The 21,084-nt window shown below is 36.3% G+C and overlaps 1 protein-coding gene and 1 long non-coding RNA gene across 3 annotated transcripts in view; one reads left to right on the forward strand and one right to left on the reverse strand.

Annotated features, from left to right (window-relative positions):
- LOC126821229 (thrombospondin type-1 domain-containing protein 7A-like) overlaps positions 1-21,084 on the reverse strand; it is a 241,053-nt gene that overhangs the window by 19,167 nt on the left and 200,802 nt on the right. The window contains exon 25 of one of the 2 annotated variants that reach the window (XM_056101467.1): positions 15,357-18,862. The exons of the other annotated variant lie outside the window; for it this stretch is intronic. Within the exon in view, the coding sequence (XP_055957442.1) occupies positions 17,863-18,862 (1,000 nt within the window). The 3' untranslated portion in view covers positions 15,357-17,862. Of the gene's footprint in view, positions 1-15,356; positions 18,863-21,084 lie in introns of those variants that run through there. 2 annotated transcript variants of the gene reach the window in all.
- On the forward strand, positions 538-18,948 carry LOC126821214 (uncharacterized). Its single transcript, XR_007680353.2, has 5 exons — positions 538-623; positions 1,134-1,440; positions 4,990-9,708; positions 18,024-18,072; positions 18,837-18,948. It is a non-coding gene; the product is annotated as an uncharacterized LOC126821214 (long non-coding RNA).

The following is a 21,084-nucleotide window of genomic DNA, read 5'->3' on the forward strand; positions in this document are numbered from 1 at the left end:
CCAGTAATTCAGTGAATAGTATACGATGTTTCGTTACAGTGTTAAAAATGAAGTTCTGGTGTTGAGAATTCTAACGGTGATATAAACAAACCAACAGTCCCCCGCCGAAATTCCAAAATAAATAGATGACACACATTAATTAATCGCACATTTATTTTTTTCAAAAGTATCAAGCATTCAAACTGATTATCAACTATACAATAAGTTTCATCACTCTCTATTAGATAGAATCAAATTTATCTTGTCCCTAAGCACCGACCAATCAAGTTTAAACATTCTATCTTAATTAAAAGCAGAGTTGTTATGTTCCAAAGTCTTGACCAATCAAATTGCTTATCGCTCCTTAGCCTAAGCAGAAAGTTTTCATCATCGAACTTAGTCAAGGTTGTAAGACGCAAATTCTTATTTCGTTCCACATATGTAATTCGCAATATTTTTTAAGTGCGAAATTTGTACGACACCAATATTTTGTGCGGGCTTCTGTAACAGATACCTGATTGTCCAGTCTAAATTTAATGTAATTTCCTTAGTCATATTTAAGTCTTGATAATCGAGGCTGTTGTGTCTGCTTGGAGAGACGCCATGACTTAGATTTCTTGGAGCCCAGATCAGTATACAAAATGGTGAGAAACAATGCAAACTAGGGCCCACACCTTACGCTTACACCCTATATTGCTTTAAGGTCAGCTACATAAATTATGTCCCCCAAAACAGCCAGTTTTACGTAAGTCAAGTCTGTGTTGCTCGGCCAAGCGTTAGGGGTTTTGGCACAGTAACGCCCAAAGTCGTAATCCCGTTAAAACGTTGTGTTTTACGCACGATGTTGTCCGTTTATAGTATTATACATTATTGTAGTATTTTAAGGCTTATTGATTATCTGTGTCTTACTGCAAGTGCCATAGTAACGTTTCTCACACAGTGCAGATCTAGGCTACGGCCTGAATGTCAAACTGACGGCCATACAGCGTTTTATGTCCTACTGCAAGTGTCAAATTAATGTTTCTCACTCAGTGCGGAGCTAGGCCTATCTAGGCTACGTTTTGAATTCCAAAAGAAGGCTTTACAGGTACACCCTACCTGTCATATTAGTTTTATTTATAACATATTTATTGTTGTATTATTGTATTTTTCAGTCAATCATTAAACATTAAACATGCTGCCTTGGAGAATTAATTTAGAGAATTAAAAGTATTTTAAAAACTGAATTAAAATGAGTGCGTGTTATATGCATTGACATTTTTGCTGGTCTGGGCCCAAGGTGGGAGATGGAGAGTGGTACTTCAAAATGAGAATCCCTGTTGTGCTTATGTTGGTGGTGATTATCCCTTGCACGATTTTTACGCTACATTGCAAACACCTTTGTATGATCAGAGACCTTATACTCAGCAGAGTACTGAGGAAACCTTAACGTCTGTGATTCGACAAATAAAAAAACCAACAGTAAGGGTAACCCCCTTTGAAGGTGGTGTATTGGACTACCACAAGTTTATAATAAGACAATTTAAAAGTGTGGTTCTGCCGAACTGTGAAACCGATGATGAACGGCTAAATTATCTTGACCAGTTTACAAGGTATAAGGCCAATAACGACGTTAAAAGCTACAGTCACCTACCAGCTAAAGCCTTTCGTACGGCTTGGAGAGTCCTCGAAGAGAAGTACGGGGATGATGAAGTGATCGCGAATAAATATGTAGAGAAAGCCGTCAGGTGGCCCACGGTAAAATCGGATGACCCGAAGGGACTGGAGGATTTGTCAGTTTTCTTAGTGGAATGTTTTCACGCTTTAGATCAAATAATTCTATTCGTGTGTTAGAGTACTCTGAAAACCCGAAAAAGATAATTCAAAAGCTTCCTTATTACATTCATGATCAATGGCGGAACATTTATCAAAATACCAAGGAACAGGGAAGATGCTTGCATTTCGAACTACTTGGTGAAAGCAAAGGCATCTAAGGCAAATGATCCTACTTATGGAAAATTAGCTCTTTCTGGCGACCGATCCAAGAGTAGTAGTAGTAGTAAAGGATCGACTGCAAGTCGTCATTCTAGACCAAGTTATATTCAGCCAAGAGGATCATTTGCAACTAGCTCTAGCCCACGCTCACATGAAAGTCTCCCTGTAAATCAGTATAAGTTCATACCTTATGATATAGCATATAAAAGGCCTTGTTTGTATTGTAAACACCCATGCATCCCTTGTGTGTCTGTCAAGTTTTAAGTGCTCTTGCATTCAATGAAAAATTTGACTTTGTAAGACAGGCAAGGTTATGTTTTAGTTGTTTACGTCCAGGTCACGTTTTAGAACGTTGTAGTAAAAAATCAAAATGTCCTCAATGTTATGAATTTCACAAAGTAATTTTACATCCAAATATTGTTAATAATTCTAATCAAATTCAAGAGGGTCAAAATCATGTCTCTTCAGCTGGTTATCATATGGAGGCCGGGACTAATTTTTGCACAATGGCAATTTTACCAGTACGAGTAAAGATGAGAAATGGTATTAATTCTTAATAACTCATGCCTTCTATGATCCTGGCTGTAGTATATCATTTTGTACCCTAAAACTGATGCACCAACTAGGTTGTTTCGGAAAGTTAACAAATTTGTCAATCAAAACAATGGGTTCTGTTTTTGCTCTCAGTTGTTATGCTATTAAGAATATGCAAGTTTGTGATTTATCTTTAAATAGTGAAATTGATTTGTCAGAATTGTATACAAAAGATTATTTGCCTGTTACGAATGATCACATACCTACTAATGATGGTATTACTTTACCAGTTGTTAAGGTCGAGATAGGTTTGTTGATAGGAAACAATGTAGTGAATGTACCAGATGCCTATTCAGTTTTAGAGCTCAAATCCGGACCTTCAGGGAGCCCCAATGCCACACGTACTGCCTTAGGTTGGATCATTTGGAATTTGATGAGGGACATGTGACTACTGTGAATTCTATAGACATTCTTGCCATTCCCGATTTACAGCACTTAATAAGAGTATTAGAACAAACTTTTAATCATGATTTCCCGGAAAGTGCAAAAAATGACATTAAGGAAAATTCGCAAGATGATAAGTTGTTTATTGAAAAGATTACTAATTCTATTCAGTTTGAAAATGGACACTATTAAATTTTTTTTTTTTTTAAACAATATTTTTATTCATTAAATCTGAATTTGGATTGGGGAACAGGCTATGCCTATGTGTAACCCCTCTCTCTGATTTAGGTACATGTACACATTATAAATATTTACATACATACATACATACATACATAATTACATAATTATAGAGCATATATGATACATCATGGATAATATAGAGACTTAGATGATTATACAGAGTGCAGGGCTTGGAATGACTTAAGAGTTGTTTATGGAGATTTAAATCATTTTGATAAGGAAATAAATTGTTGGACTTCTTGGAAAATAAGTGTGTTTATCTCTGGACTAAGTTTTGTTGACCCATACAACTGACAACTGATTGTTTTATGATTATGTTGAAGGTTATGGATTGTCCGTTTTCTTGCATCTGAATATAAGTGGCATACGAGTAAATAGTGTCCGGTATCTTCGAATTTGTGACCACAGAGGCAAGCAGGGCTATCATTGATGTGTCTGAGGAATTTATGGCCTTGTAGGTTCGAGCAGCATAATCTTAGTTTACAGTGGATTATTTGTAATTTTCGTATCCCAGTATAGTAATATGATGGCACGATGGTGTCTAATTTATTTAGTGAATTTCCAAAGATAGCAAGGGATCGAGAGTTTCTAATTTCAACGTTAAGTTTGTTCCATTCTCGTATACTGGAAGGGATGAAGGACTCTGAGAAAATTTTGGTTCTGCATCTGGTTTCCTTTAGTTTATCTTTGTTTCTAAGGGTATAATTGATAGGGGTAGAGGACAGTTCTAATAGGTCAGAGAGATATGATGGAACGAGGTTGTTAGTAATTTTGTACATTAATTTTAATTTATGACGTCGGCGTCTTTCCGAGAGTGGAACAAACCTAGTCTCTTTATAGAGTAAGGCATGGCTAGTACCTCTTACCGCCCCACAGATGGTGCGCAGTGCATCTAATTGTAGGGATTCTAGTTTGTTAGCTAAATAATCACTGCACCCATCCCAGATAATGTCGGCATAATCAAAGTGTGGAAGGATAAAAGAAGAGTATATTATGTTTAAAGATTTTCTATTTAATCGATATTTTAGAGAACGAAGGCAATTTACTAGTTTGGATACTTTGCTTACAATGCTATCTATATGATTATTCCATTTACAGTTAGTTTGAAAGATTAAACCTAGATGTTTATGTTCACTTACTTCTTTGATTTGTACCTGGTTCATAAATAATGGTGGGTTAACTATGTGGGGTTTAGTAGTAATAGTCAGTGTCTCTGTTTTTAGGGGGTTAAAAGTTACCAGCCATGTCTCAGCCCAATTTCTGATTCGATTTAAGTCATCGTTAATGGTAGCAGCACTTGCCTCTGGGTCTTCAATTTTTAAGTATAAAGAGGTATCATCAGCAAATAATCTAATGTTTGAATTTATATTGTTCACAATATCATTTATGTATATTAAGAATAAAAGAGGGCCTAGTACAGATCCCTGTGGAACACCAGCAGGGATGCTTCTGAGGTCCGAGGAGGTGCCACTGATGGTTACACATTGTTGTCTATTTTTAAAATAATCTACGAACCAGAGCAGTAGATCTCCTCGAACCCCCGCAGCATCCAGCTTGTGACAGAGTCCGGCATGCCAAACCCTGTCAAAGGCCTTGCTGATGTCACAGAAGACTATTCTAGTATATTGATGTTGGTCAATGGCTCGACAGAAGAAGTGTGTTAGATTGCATTACCCTTTAAAGATTCTCGAATATTGTTACCCAATAATCGAATCCAAGTTGAACGTCGCCTTTTTAGCCTTCGCATTAGACTAAAGAGAGACCTCGTGTATTCTGTTTTCTATAATGACTTCATGAATAAACTTTTATCAAAAGGTTACGCGGAAAGGGTACCGGAAAATCAATTAGATGGAAAAGAAGGAAAGATATGGTATACTGCTCATCATGGTGCCTTTAACGAAAATAAACCAGGTCAAGTTCGGGTGGTATTTGACTGTGCAGTGCTGTTTGAAGGTATATCTCTAAATCAAAAACTGTTACAAGGACCAGATATGACAAACAATTTAATAGGGGTCCTGTTATGGTTCCGTCAAGGTCATGGGTGATATCGAGTCTATGTTTTATCGAGTACGTGTGCCGGAGTGCGATCAGGATTTTTTACGTTTCATATGGTGTCCTGATGGCAATTTGGACTCAAGACCTGTTGACTATAGAATGGCTGTTCTCCTATTTGGGGCGGTGTCATCCCCGTCATGTGCAAATCTAGCTCTCAGACAAACCGCGTTTGACATTGTGAATAATTATAATTCATCTGTGATTGATACTGTTTTGAGAAACTTTTATGTGAATGACTGTCTAAAGTCCCTAGATGATGAGTTTGAGATGATTAAACTTGTCACAAATTTGTGTTCACTCTGTGCTAAGGGTGGATTTAATTTAGTAAAGTGGATTTCTTAAACTGTCGTGATGTTTTATCGTCAGTGCCTACGGATCATAGAGCCAAAGAGGTTGTGAAGAACTCCCCGTGGAGCGAGCTCTGGGTATAACATGGATGGTTGAAAAAGATGTCTTTCGTTTAAAATTAACAGCCGCCAACAAGACATGATATTTTTTTCGACTGTAGGGTCCGTATACGACCCCCCTTGGTTTAATATCACCTTTTATCTTCCAGCAAAATCTATACTCCAAAATCTATGTCGTCTAAATTTGGGATGGGATGACGAAATACCTCCTACAGAACTGCAAAGATGGAAGAATTTCTTGGAAGATCTCCCGACCCTCCAGGAGTTTGTCATATGACGGTGTTATAAACCAGAAAATTTTGGAAATGTTGTTTCCTGTCAACTCCATACATTTGCAGATGCAAGTAGCGATACTGGTTATGGAATGGTTTCTTATCTTCGCTTGGTAAATGATTCCGGTAAAATTCACTGTTATCTGTTGTTTGGCAAGTCTCGTGTAGCACCACTAAAGAAGATAACTGTCCCAAGAATGGAGCTAACGGCTGCAACCATAGCTGTTAACCTTACCAATAAGGTCCTAAAGGAATAAGAGATTAATATTGATCAGCTGTTCTACTGGACCGATTCCGTGTCTGTATTGAGATACATTCAAAATAAAAGTACAAGGTTCCTAACATTCGTCGCCAATCGAGTAGCTGCTATCCGAGATGGAAGTAAAGTGTCACAGTGGCATTACGTTGGTACCAAGGAGAATCCTGCAGATTTGGCTTCCCAAGGCATATCTGTACGAAACACTGATAATGTGAATCGCTGGTTACATGGACCTTTGTTCTTACATAAACCCAAAAATGAATGGCCTATTCAACAACTGTCGACCGAATCTCTTTCAGAAACCGATCCCGAATTCAAAATAAAAGTACAAGGTTCCTAACATTCGTCGCCAATCGAGTAGCTGCTATCCGAGATGGAAGTAAAGTGTCACAGTGGCATTACGTTGGTACCAAGGAGAATCCTGCAGATTTGGCTTCCCAAGGCATATCTGTACGAAACACTGATAATGTGAATCGCTGGTTACATGGACCTTTGTTCTTACATAAACCCAAAAATGAATGGCCTATTCAACAACTGTCGACCGAATCTCTTTCAGAAACCGATCCCGAATTGAAGAAGGCTGTTACAGCAGCTACGTTTGGTGTCCCTGATTCAACAACCGATCGTTTGCTTACACGATTTTCAAGCTGGTCGAAATTAAAACTGATTGTCGCTCGACTATTGATTTGTTCTGATTTTCTTAGAGAAAGAGCGAGTAAACGAAAGGAAGTCGCCACAACTTTAAAATATGGTGTTTTAGACCAAGCCCACCTACAGGTGAAGGTCACAACAGACATTAATGAACAGAATTTACGAAGACTAATCGTCCCTTGGTTTTAGAAGATATCCAAAGAGCAGAGAAGAGTCTTTTTCGCTTTATCCAGAGTAAGAGTTTTAGAGAGGAGATTGAGTTGTTGAAAAAAGGAGGAAGTGTCAAGAAGAGTAGTACATTAAAGAGACTTGACCCAATTTTGTGTGATGGATTATTGAGAGTTGGGGGAAGGTTGACTCTGTCTGAACTTTCTTACGATGCTAAACATCCTATTATCCTTCCTAAAAATTCACCTGTGTCAAACTTGATAGTTCGGTCCACCCATCTAGTTGTAGGTCATTTAGGTAGGGTCACTGTTTTGTCAAGGATTCGTTAAAAACTGTGGATTATTCATGGTCCTGCCTTGGTTAAAGATTTGCTGTCAAAGTGTGTTCTGTGTCGGAAATATGGTACCAAAATTAAAAGATGGCTAATTTACCACAGGAAAGACTTAAACCTGACGAACCTGTCTTTTCGCGTGTTGGAATGGATTTCTTTGGTCCTCTAGAAGTAAAGCGAGGTCGTTCAACTGTAAAAAGATATGGAGTTATATTTACATGTCTCGCATCACGTGCTGTTCATTTAGAGATGTCTTTTAATTTAGACTTGTATTAACTCTATAAGACGATTTATAGCATGCAGAGGGTCTATCCAGTACCTCGTCAGTGATAATGGTTCAAATCTAGTAGGATCTGAACGTGATATGCGCGAAGACATTGAAAAGTGGAATTTGTCCAAAATTGGTCAAGAACTGTTACAGCAGAACATAAAATGGGAGTTTAATCCTCCGTCAGGTTCTAATTTTGGTGGTGTATGGGAGAGATTAATTCGCTCTGTCCGAAAAATCTTATACGGATTGCTCTGTGAACGTCTAATACCACTGGATGGCGAAAAATCTTCAGACTCTTTTGTGTGAAGTGGAAGCAAGTATGAATTCGCGCCTAATTACAAAACTATCCAACGATTTGAATGACTTGGACGTATTGACCCCGAATCACCTTCTGTTGTTGCGAGCTGGGGAATCACGTCCTATTGGTGTCTTTGACAAAAAGGACAATTTTGCTATAAGGCGTTGGCGTCAAATCCAATATTTGGCAGATATCTTTTGGAAAATATGGTCCACAGAGTACCTACAATTGCTACAGGAGAGGCAAAAGTGGCTGACACCGAAAAGAAATGTCCCCCTGAATGATATTGTATTAATTGTGGAGGGAACTATAAGAAGTTCCTACACCTTAGGGCGTGTGGTTAAGGTTCACCCCGACAAAAATGGCCTTGTTAGAGTTGTCACTGTTAAGACTAGGACGAATACAGTAAACCGTCCTGTAAATAAGTTAAGCTTGCTGTTAGAATCGGAATTTTAAATTCCATGGACGAAATGACCCCAAAACCCAATGGTTAGTATTTTCGTTATGGTTTTAAATGCTTGGGTAGGCAAAAGACTGTATGTTTTAAAACTCTTAAGTTTATCTGTACATGTAAATATGAAGGATATAATTTTATGTAAGAGAGTGTTCTATTTGTTAAGTATAATCAGAATATTGTATTTCTTTTAGATAGACTGAGGTCTATAAGTTATTCCTCGACTGTTTGGAAAGAGGTTTAATATGTTTTGAGATTGATAGCTAAGTTCACTAGACTGTTTGGAAATAGTGTTACCTTGGCAAAATTATTCCTCGACTGTTTGGAAAGAGGTTTAATATGTTTTGAGTAAGTTCACTAGACTGTTTGGAAATAATGTAACTGAGATTATGTGAGGTATTTCATGTAATAGTAATGTAGTAATAACTGTAAATATGATTAAGTTACCATTAAGAATGTATTTTGTGTTTATGGATTAAGAGTTATAAACTTCGTTAGATATCGCTATTACAATTTGCTTTCAATACCTGTTTTAGGTAATCGCTTCTTGATCATGTACGATTAGGAGGCCGGTGTAAGACACCAATATTTTGCGCGGGCTTCTGTAACAGATACCTGATTGTCCAGTCTAAATTTAATGTAATTTGTTAGTCATATTTAAGTCTTGATAATCGAGGCTGTTGTGTCTGCTTGGAGAGACGCCATGCCTTAAAGTTTGTTGGTAGATTTCTTGGAGCCCAGATCAGCATACAAAAATGGTGAGAAACAATGCAAACTAGGGCCCACACCTTACGCTTACACCTTATATTGCTTTAAGGTCAGCTACATAAATTATGTCCCCCAAAACAGCCAGTTTTACGTAAGTCAAGCCTGTGTTGCTCGGCCCAGCGTTTTAGGGGTTTTGGCGCAGTAATGCCCAAAGTCGTAATCCCGTTAAAATGTTGTGTTTCACGCAAGATGTTGTCAGTTTATAGTATTATACATTATTGTAGTATTTTAAGGCTTATTGATTATTTGTGTCTTACTGCAAGTGCCATAGTAACGTTTCTCATCCAGTGCAGATCTAGGCTACGGCCTGAATGGAAAACTAACGGCCATACAGCTATTTATGTCCTACTGCAAGTGCCAAATAAATGTTTCTCACCCAGTGCGGAGCTAGGCCTATCTAGGATACGTTTTGAATTCCAAAAGAAGGCTTTACAGGTACACCCTACCTGTCATATTAGTTTTATTTATAACAGATATTTATTGTTTTATTATTGTATTTTTCAGTCAATCATTAAACATTAAACATGCTGCCTTGGAGAATTAATTTAGAGAATTAAAAGTATTTTAAAAACTGAATTAAAATGAGTGCGTGTTATAAAGGTAATTATACAATGAATCTATACTCGGAGTTTCATCACTCTCACTTAATTAAACCAAAGTTATCGTGCCATAAAGCATCAACCAATCAGATTGCTCATCTCTACTTACCGTAAGCAGACAATGTTTATCATCGAACTTCATCAAGGCATTCACCTAATGAACACCTACACCAAGTTTGAACATTCTACCTCAATTAGAAGGAGAGTTATTGTGTTCCAAAGTATCGACCTATCAAATTGCTTATGGCTCTGCTTACCCTGAGAAGAAAATGCTCACTATCGAACTTAGTCAAGGTATTGATATGATAAAACTATACACCAAGTGTCCTCGCTCTCACTTAATAAGAACTTTTATTATTGTGTCCCAAAGCATCAACCTATCAAATTATTTATCTCCGTTTACCCTAAGCAGAAAATTCTCATCTTCGAACTCCATCAAGGCATTCACCTAATAAACACCTACGCCAAGTGTGAACATTCTAGCTCAATTAGAATGAGAATTATTGTGTTCCAAAGTCTGGGCCAATCAAATTGCTTATCGCTCCGCTTACCCTGAGCAGAAAATGCTCACTATCCAACTTAGTCAAGGTATTGATGTAATAAAACTATGCACCAAATTTCACCACTCTCATTTAATTGACACTAAAGTTATCGTGTTCCAAAGCATCAACCAATCAAATTGTGTCCCAAATAAAGTGTCAGCAAAATCTGACAAAAATTGTGACCTCTTCGTATTACATACTTTTACACTATTTGCGGCCATTTTGTCAGGCAGTTTCGTTTCGACCTCCCTGTTACGGTGTAACGGTGATATATTTAAACTGTTTTTACAATCGGATAAAAATTGTGAACAATGTGATTTTTATACGCCCACATTTTCACGTCTGTCCGTCCACAATTTGTTTGTACACACTCTATAGGTCACAATTAGTATCCGATTTTGACGAAACTTGAAATATAGGTTTATCTCCAAAAGATCTCGGTTCCTTTTGAAATATAGGTTTATCTCCAAAAGATCTCGGTTCCTTTTGATATTGGGATGTATCGGATCGAAACTTCGTGGATTATGGCCCCTGATTGTACGAAAAATCACATTTTTAGCTTGTGGACAATTTTGATCTGATTTTGATGGAACTTGAAATACATGTTTATAACCCAAAAATCTTGATGGTTCCTGACGATATTCACGCATATCGGATCGTAACTTCCTGAATTATGGGCCTTGATTGTGCAAAAATCTCGTTTTATACACAATTTTTATACGGGCAACGTGCCAATCGTCCATTATTTTTTTACTAGATAAAATATTGCACTTGCGGTGGGTTACCCCTAACAGACACGCCCCAAAATCCCACGCTCCCAACTAGGCTAGCTTCGCAGGCACTGTTCCCGTGTTATAAAAAATTAGATTTTTAGCCAGGATGCGTAGGATACTAATACCTAGCACGTATGGAAGAGGCGATAAACTGCGATTGCAAGAAATTGATTTTTGGGCAAAAAACATTTTATGGGGCTAAAAATGCGTTTTTGAAAAATAAAATTGTTCCCACAACCGCAGTTTATCACCTCTTCCACATTTGCTAGGTATTGGTATTCTTCGCATCCTGGCACAGTTTTTAATTTTTTGGACCACAGGAACAGTGCCGACTAATCTATCCTAGTTGGCAGGTCGTGTTATTTTGGGCGTGTCTGTTTGGGGCAACTCACCGCACAAACTGTCTGGCCGTGGTCAGGTGGTACAGATTTCAGCTAATCTAACCTAGCTGTGATCTGGAAATTAGATAACTCTTGTCAGGGATACTCCATCACTACAAATGTCTGGCAATTACATAGCTCTGTCAGGGGTACCCCACCACTCGAAATGTATGTCAGAGTGTTTTTGTAATACCTGAAGATGTACGATACATTGCTGTGCGATTTTCATGTGGTGCACTTTTGAGCTAATCTAGACTAGTTGGGGGCATGGCATTTTGGGCGTGGAATACCACACCCACCACCAGAAACCCGGCAGACTTACATTCTGATGATACCAGATATACATACATTGATACCATATAGGAGAAAATTGGTACACTTTTCAGCTAGGTTAACCCCCTGGGCTCCCGCTCTCGTTTATCCCAATTAATACAAGGTTCTCGGTTAATGGTTACACAACACACCCTATAGAGGTCACAATTTTTATCCGATTTTGTTGAAAATTGAAATGTAAGTTTATAACCCAAAGATCTCGGTTCCTTTCGATATTCGCGCATATCGGACTGTAACTTCCTGAATTATGGCCCCTGATTGTACGAAAAATCACGTTTTTAGGTTGTGGACCCTATAGAGGTCATAATTTTTATCCGATTTAAAAAAACGTATTATGATATCACCGTTACACCCTAAGGAAGGTTGAGTTCGAATTTCGTGAAAATCGGCCCAAAATTGACAGACAAAATGGCCGCCGTTTGTTCTCAAATAGCGTAAAAATATGGTATATCAAGGTTGTGGACCCTATAGAGGTCACAATTTTTATCCGATTTTTTTGAAACTTGAATTATAACCCAAAGATCTCGGTTCCTTTCGATCTTCGCGCATATCGGACCGTAACTTCCTGAATTATGGCCCCTGATTGTACGAAAAATCGCGTTTTTAGCTTGTGGACCCTATAGAGGTCATAATTTTTATCCGATTTAAAAAATCGTATTATTATATCACCGTTACACCCTAAGGAAAGGTTGAGTTCGAATTTCGTGAAAATCGGCCCAAAATTGACAGACAAAATGGCCGCCGTTCTTTCTCAAATAGCGTAAAAATATGGTATATTAAGGTTGTGGACTCTATAGAGGTCACAATTTTTATCTGATTTTGTTAAAACTTGAAATGTAAGTTTATAACACAAAGATCTCAGTTCCTTTCCATATTGGTTCAATTTACCTACCGGTCCGATATCCGTGCCCTTCCCCTCCATATCATGTCATGCATTTAGTAATAGATACATGTTGTGTCGTACATTTAGATTTGAATCCTGCATGCCGTACATTTAATAATGGACGCATGCTGCGTCGTACATTTAGGAGAGATACATATTGTGTCGTACTGTTATTAACAGATACATGTTGTGTTGTACGGATAGTAACGGATACAAGTACACGGGGTGGCTTACAATCATATATAACTCCGGTACCATCTTACAATTATTAGTAACAGGTACATGCCGTGTCCTATGGTCCGTGACAAGTAAGTAGTGTAACAGGCTCACATGATGTCTTATCAATACGGTTTGTCTTACAGTCAGTAACAGTTACACACGGTCTATTCCAGTAACAGATGCACTGGAATAAACAGTAATTTATTCACATCGTGTATAGATTAATGTCAGTAACAGGTACACGGGATATCTTTAATCAGTAATAGATAACAGATACACCGAGGATCTTTAATCAGTAATAGATACACCTCGTGTATAGATAGCTGTCAGTAACAGATACACAGGGTATCTTTGATCAGTAATAGATACATGTACACCTCGTGCATAGCTGCTAGTAACAGGCTCATATGATGTCTTATCAATACGGTTTGTCTTCTGGAATAATCAGTAATTTTTGATAATAGAAGGATACTGCGTCTTAAAGTTAGCAACTGATACACAAGGCATCTTACAGTAAGATACAAGGTGCGTCATAAATCAGATACATATCGTGTAAGACACAAGCAAGGTGTCTTATCAATATATACATGCCGTGTCTTGAAGTTAGTAGCATATAACATGGTGGCTTACAGTAAAGGATACATAGGGCATCGTAATTCATTGTTACACGTCGTGTATAGTCGCCAGTAACAGATACACAGGTGGTCTTACAATCAGCAGCATACACATTAGATGCTTTGCGTCAAAGCCAGTAACAAATACATGTGTCTTTCAGAAACATGTGTATGTAGTGTCCTACAAGAACATATACATGTGATGGTATCTTACAGGAACATATTATATAATTGTGTTATCGTACAATCAGTGATACATGACATGTATAACTTTTGGTACGTGTTGTTTTATAAGGCATAATTGTTACAAAAGTAGATACGAGTCTTATAGTCAGTAACGGCTGCCAGCAGTATCTTAGAATTCTTAACAGTTACATGTCATGTCACAGTTACAGTCAATAGCAGATGCAGACGTGTTTCGATATTTATAAACAGATGCACAGTATACCTAGATATGCCCCTCTTTGAAAGAATTTTGAAGTCATCGATTACATACTATTATACATTTACACGTCCTCTATTTGACTGGTTCCTACAGTTTAAGTTATAACAATCTGGTATAATTTGTAAATAAAACAAGAGGATTCTGTGGTCTAAGGGGAGACAACGCATTGTTGCACTCAATTAGAATGTACAGTACCAACACCAATAAGTTAAGCAAAATTTTTGAATAACATACGATAACTCTATGTTCATATGTCCAAAATGCAATCTATTATTAGACGTGTGTCTAGGTCCTCGATTCATACGCTCAGGCTTATATGCTCATACACATTTGCATCAAGTTTCGGTCCCCATAATCGAGGACAGTTACTGTAAAGTATACACCACGTTCTATCCTAAATGATTGATACAAGGCGTTTCTTATTACCATTAAGAAATATTTCCGTTTTTGTTAAGGACGACAGCGTATAATCTGAGGTTTTAAATTACGTACTTAAATTCAAAGGTTCTCGATAATGCGACCGACTCCTAATGCAAGTGTGTCATCAAGGTCTGTCATATAAACATACACCTATCAATTGAGGTCCTTTCACACATACAGATGTTTGATGATAGACATATTTATGAATATTTGTTAACATTTATTGATTTTCAAATTACCAGTTATTCAATGTCCCTTCATGTGTCCTCGATTTATAGGTTCATACTTATCTGGTCATACACACTATCATTAAGTGTCGGCCCCCATAATCTAGGACAGTTGATGTAAGTGATTGGTACAAGGTGTTTCTTATAGTCAGTAACAAATACATATCAGTTTATGTTACATTATGAAGACCATAATCAGGTGTCTTAAATTACATGCTTAAAACAAAGGTCCTCGATAAGGGGGGGCCGACATCTAATGCAAGTGTGTGTCCTCAATAGACGTTGTTGATAAAGGGTCATCGGTTTCCGAGCGTGAGTCATGTGTGACATGCGCATAATCATCTTTGTGTATCCTCTCTTATAGAAGAAAAAATCTCATTCATAAAAACAGTCGGAGGGGATATAGTGTAGCAAATATGGATAAAGAATTGAATTTATATTCTAAAATTGTTAATGATGTTATCGAAATATTGTTTTAAACCCTGTCCTCAATTTGGTATATATATACCGATGTCGTGCGTGTGCGTGCGTGTGTGTGTGCTAGAATCATAAAGTTTTGACAAATAAAATTTGAACACATAATTTAAACTACAAAAATTTAATTTTTGGACATACGGATTTATTTTTTTCGATCGTTTGTTTATCCGGTCAGCATTTTGTACAACATTAGAGAATGACCCATATACTAAGATGCAATGAAAACACACCACTTTTATAAATAGATTATGATAAAATGAAATGGGTAAATGTTAATTATCATGCAATGAAAACACTCCACTTTTATAAATAGATGATGAGAAATACAACACCTCGTTTGACGTCAATTTTTATTATGAATTAATACAATGACATTGTGATTCAATTTCATGGATGCAAAGCATTAATTGTGATATCACATAATGTCTATATTATTATCTCATGCTTTGAGTGCCCATCCTGTCCCAAATCTGACGATAAAGGATAAAGCACACGGCCGAGAAACCTTTCTCATAAAAAGTATTGATTTACAAAAAAAATATGTAACTGAGCAGGGGGGTGTTTCGCCCCCCCCCCCAACCCCCCCTCTGGATCCGCCCCTGGGTAAATGTTAATTATCTTGCTTGTCTGACTGTAACATCATCAGATATTACAGCTTTTGGGATACTTAAAAATTATCTCCTCCATGTGCCAATGATGCATGGCATTTGTTGCTGCTACAGGTGGTCACAAATGTTATACTGACTTGTGATTTTTACTTTTTACTCCTTGTGCCCCCATACAGACAACAAACTTCCCAGGAAACGCATTTCAGCTGCATTATATGTTTTCATTTACCCGGTATATTATCAAAGAGGCATTATGGGAGATTAGATAAAGTGTTGACTGTTCTTGCTATAATAGTTAAAAAATAGATAACGTAAATAGAATATGTTGAAAATTTCAGTCAAATTGCTCCACTTTAAACCAAGATATTAGCTTTTGAATTTTAAGCCTAGCCTCGATCATCATAACTAAAGTCAATGAGCCTTCAGCAGCAGATCGGATTCAATTCCAGGGGAAATCCAACACATAAGATGACATCGAGAGTTGATTATGGTTTGGAAAAGTTAAATAATGTCTATTTAATAGTTTATATAACATTTCAGGCCTAAAGAAAGACCTGCAATAGGCAAACTAGGTCATTTCGAGACTAACACATGGTTTAATTTTATTTCAATAATTCACTTGCGCGTAGGGGTCTTTAGCAGTGGGAGGAAACCGGAGGACCCGGAAAAAACCCACGAGGTTGGACAGGGACCCTACTCCTTGTCACGTACAGCCAGGATTCGAAACCACACCAGTTGACTCAATGACAGGCCTTATGATACAGCACGCACGTGCTAACCATTCGGCCATCCAACCCCCCCAGCTCTTGCATAATGTATGTTTAAATAATTAAACAGTAAAAATATATATATAGTATTTAACAAAAACTTACATCAACAAAAGATACAACAATAAGCAGTGTTTAAGCCTACTTTTCATTTAAAATAAAACATATAGTAGCAGGTCTTGAGCATATATTTTATATCTAACTTTTTCAACAGTAATATAATATAGGGGGCAGCATCTGTTCATTGCATAGCATATTAATACATTTTATATGTTTTTCTTAAAGATGCTGATGATATCCATTTGCATTTCTGGACAATGTCTAATTTTTCTCTACTTAATCCATGCTAAAATTAGTTATTTAACATTTTAAAATTTTCCTGCTTTGGTTCCAATCTGATAACAAAGTGGCCCATCAAAAGCCTTTACCCAACATTTAAATGCTGCTGACTTCTTTATATCATATGCAGAGTTAGCTATATGCTGAATATTGCAAAATTATCATTTCGCCATTGTAAAAACTAAATGGAACTGAACCATTTTAATGATTCCAATTGTACAATACATGTATTGCAAATCCCAGAGATGATGTTCAGAGACTTTAAAGGAGCTAAACCTGCTAAACATCTATTTTTTGGACCCTTAAAATGGGAAAACACACATTAATGTAATGTGTTTATAAACTGATTTTACATTCAATTATTTATTGTAATTTCTACAATACCTATGTGAGCAATCCAAGTTGAATATGGGATATTTTTTGCTTTGTAATTTGTTCTTTTATCCTCTTCATTACAAATACAGCTTGATACCATGATGTTGGGAACTGATTTTAACATTTTTATTGTATATTAAATATTGGATATCAGGAGCCGATATAACAACATTAATATTGATTGAAATGGACCAATGTTAAATTCTAATACATATTTTTAATGCCAAAGATTGTGGATATTACTGAGATTTAGCTTGTTTAATAACTTTACTCTGTTATTTTCTTATTATGATCAAGAATCATAATATACCTAGTGTGTATGTTCTTTGTAGTTTAGCTTGTAATATAGATTAACAGTATAAAATATATCTAAAGCAGTGGTTTTGTCTTATTTAATTTTAAAATTCTGTAAAACAAGACATGTAATTTAGTATCATTTTTATTATAGTGTATAATATTTATAATTGTGTTTTAAATCTAAATACACTAATCAATATCAAATATACTGCTATTTTGTGCCAATAACAAAGTAACTACAAGAATCTATTGTAAATAAATAAGGATTTATTTAACTGAATGTAGAATGAGTAGGTATGAAAGATGACGCCATGAATCATCAATCTTTGATTGATAAGCCGTGAATACCAAGAGACAGTTCTATGCGGCATAATCAATGTTGATGAAATTAGTTATTGCATTTATTTCAGCTGTCTTACCATTCCCACATTTATTTCTATTTTAATTCACAGTAAATCAAACAAAAGTTTCTAATTTATTTTCTGTGGAGTCTAATGAAGATAAAACTTTAAGTTTTTTAATACCATTGTTTTTTATTACATACATTTCTCTTGTCGGACCAGTTTTATAGTCTCTATTTACATGTGAGAAATTTTCAATCACTTTTTGTTTAACAGATCTATGGTTGGCAGAATTGGAGAAAATGTCATTCCTGGAATTCATAGGGTGAGTTTTTGAAATGGCATATCCATGGGAATTAATTGGACACAATGTTTTGTCTTTGTTTTTATTATCTAAGTATTCATTGCTAGTTTGGACTGCTTGGTCTCTTAATTTATTAGGAATTGCATAGTTATTATTAGGCTTTGGTTGAATATACATATTATAAAAATCATCACTAGAAAAATCATCAGTTGGGGAAGAGGTTTCAGTCATGCGTTCATTAAGAATATCTAGTTCTATTTCAGGAAGGCTAGGGAAGGAATCAGTACATGTTGAGCCTATTTTTCTAGTAGCAATTGAGTTTGAAGAGGAGCTACATTGAGCTTCAGTGGTCATCTGTATTGTTGTTGCTTCTGTTTGTGGAATCTCAGAACACATCACATATTGTTTATAATTTTGTTCACTTTCTGCAGCTAAACGGCATGCATGCTGTAAGGAATTCACACACATGCTGGAATCAGTAGATACTTCCATATATCTCTTGGAATTATCCACAGATGGCACACACGCTATATTACACAACAAACATTTACAATTACACATTCTGGGCCAAAACTCCCCAAACGAGCATGTTAGTGTTTTTGAATTGCACAAATGAGTCACACATTCAGATAGTAAACCTACGTTTGAATTATTATCTGGAATTTTATCTATATTGGTTTCAGCATCCATATGGGGCATTTCATTGTTTTCATTGCACATGGCTTCTTTATCAACAACATTCGAGACATTGTCACTTTTAATACTTCCCTCCGTCTTTTTCCTAGGTCGCGGCCCAGTGCGAAACAGCTCACTGAAGAAATGAAAACAAAAAAAATACGACAACTGAAATACTATACAAAACAACTACGGTACATGTACTTTGTAAAATGCAGGTAACTAATATAAATATAGAATACAATATGTGCTTCTGTGCTGATCCTATATACATGCATGCATAGGTCAACAGTATAGAAATTGTGCTTAAAAATAAATAAAATAACTAAAATTTGGCTAATACTTTCTATAATGTGTTTATTTAATAAAGCAAGCCAATGTGTGCACACATATTTGTGTCCCTTTCACATTAAATGTCTATTTTGCTAGGACTAAGACACAAAGACATGACTTACATTTATGTAAGGGTGATCTCAAGGAATATTCACTTTACAAGTCAGCCTATCACAAAATTAAAGAATTTCTTTTATCTACCAAATTATTTGTTTCATCCACCAAACAATTAATTACTAATGAAAAACCACAAGTACATAGTAAACTGAATCACATATTTTTAATCCTATCCATTAGGGTCACAGATAAAAAGCAGCATTATACATTAACCTAACTGTGCAGAAATATCAATCGTTTGTCAAAAGACAGATAATCCCCAAGTTTCCTGGTCTTAATTTTATTATTTGTAGTTAACAATAACAGACTTAATTTTTCGTCAGTAGCAGTAATGGAATTTTAGCATTTAATTAAACAAAATATACTACCATGGTTAACCTTGAGTATCATACCAAAACCTAGTACAATTACTGTGTAATAGTACAGTCTGTTTTACATTGATCTTACTTGTGACATTAGGTAATTAAGCTGACTGTTGTTTACAGTGTTTAAGGGTGGGCATTCAGAATTATTTTCAATATGATATTTTATAATGGTGGAAACAAGAACAGTGCAAAATGTTGACTTCTATAAAAGTTTAATATAAGACAGTTTAACAGGACATCTATTCCATTTAATGCATGCATGAAAAACACAACTCCAACATTTTACAATCTGTATGAAGTAACATATAATGGAAAACATACAGTTTTGGCCATTTTCTGTATACAGAGTATGATTGTTGCCTTTGTCTATTGGTTTTCTCTGAATAATATTGCCCAAATCAATCAGACATCAAATGTAGGGAAATTAGTTAAAATATTTGTTAATACCATGACATAACATAACATCTCTGCTTTCTGCAAGCTTTACCTGACATTGGTATTACAAGTGAAAGGCATTATAACCCTGAGATCTCATGGCCATAAGACCACTAAGGAAGTTGCATTAAAATCAAATGAACAAAAAGCCGAAGGGTCTTAATTGGCCATTGGTTAATTTTATTTCGTCAACTAAAATAAGTTCTAATTTAGATGTTTCCCTGTCTTATACTAAATTATAAGCCACTTTAAAGTAAAAACCTGAAATCTCGTAGCAGACAAGATATCAGCCCCAAATCTCAAGAGAGCACGAGATTATCGTCATCATTTTTCCTGGCTTCTAAGAGAAAGCCACGCTTTATATTAGCTCTCGAAATTATTCTAATTTTACTATGTCATTTTCTCCAAGCCAAACGGCAAAGATGACAAATAGCCATACGGCAACTAATGCTAGCCAAACGGCATCTATTTTCTACATGTCCCGAAGAACGGACAAATCTGAGATTGATTTTTCAAGCAGTGACGGACTGACGGGTCTGAGACAAGACGGTCACGCTCACGGTGTCGACGAACACGTGCTCCATACAGAATTCCTAAAAGACGTAGAAGTCTTTCTGTCGATAAAAATCGTACCGCAAAACGATCTTCAAATAAATCAGATGGAAATTCTTGTTCGAGTTCAAAGACAAAATCGTCCAGTACTAGTAGTTCTAGTACAAAATTGAAGTCGTCTAGGAATGGTTCCGATATTATTGAGCCTACACAAAGGCGTTTTAGCAAAGCGACGAAGCACATCAAAACGAATGCTTCTGCAAATTCTACCAGTGTGGAAATAGACGATTCGTCCAAGCGACATTTTGGTACTGACATGCCAGAAGTGCATTGTTGACATGATAAACAATAATGGTGGCGGCCATACAAGATTTTCCCCAGTGGAGGCGAAAAAAGACAATTCATTGTCACGAGAACTGGTGGCGTATTCAACGAAATTCTTTAAAGAATTTATTAAAGATGATGAACTAGACAAGTCCATCCTAGTTAATGCGCCCGTACCTGATGCCATTCCGGCTGAGACGTTAGATGAAGAATGGCAGGATATGTTAGATGA

This window comes from Patella vulgata, chromosome 5, assembly GCF_932274485.2.
Source record: "Patella vulgata chromosome 5, xgPatVulg1.2, whole genome shotgun sequence".
Lineage (NCBI taxonomy): Eukaryota > Metazoa > Mollusca > Gastropoda > Patellidae > Patella > Patella vulgata.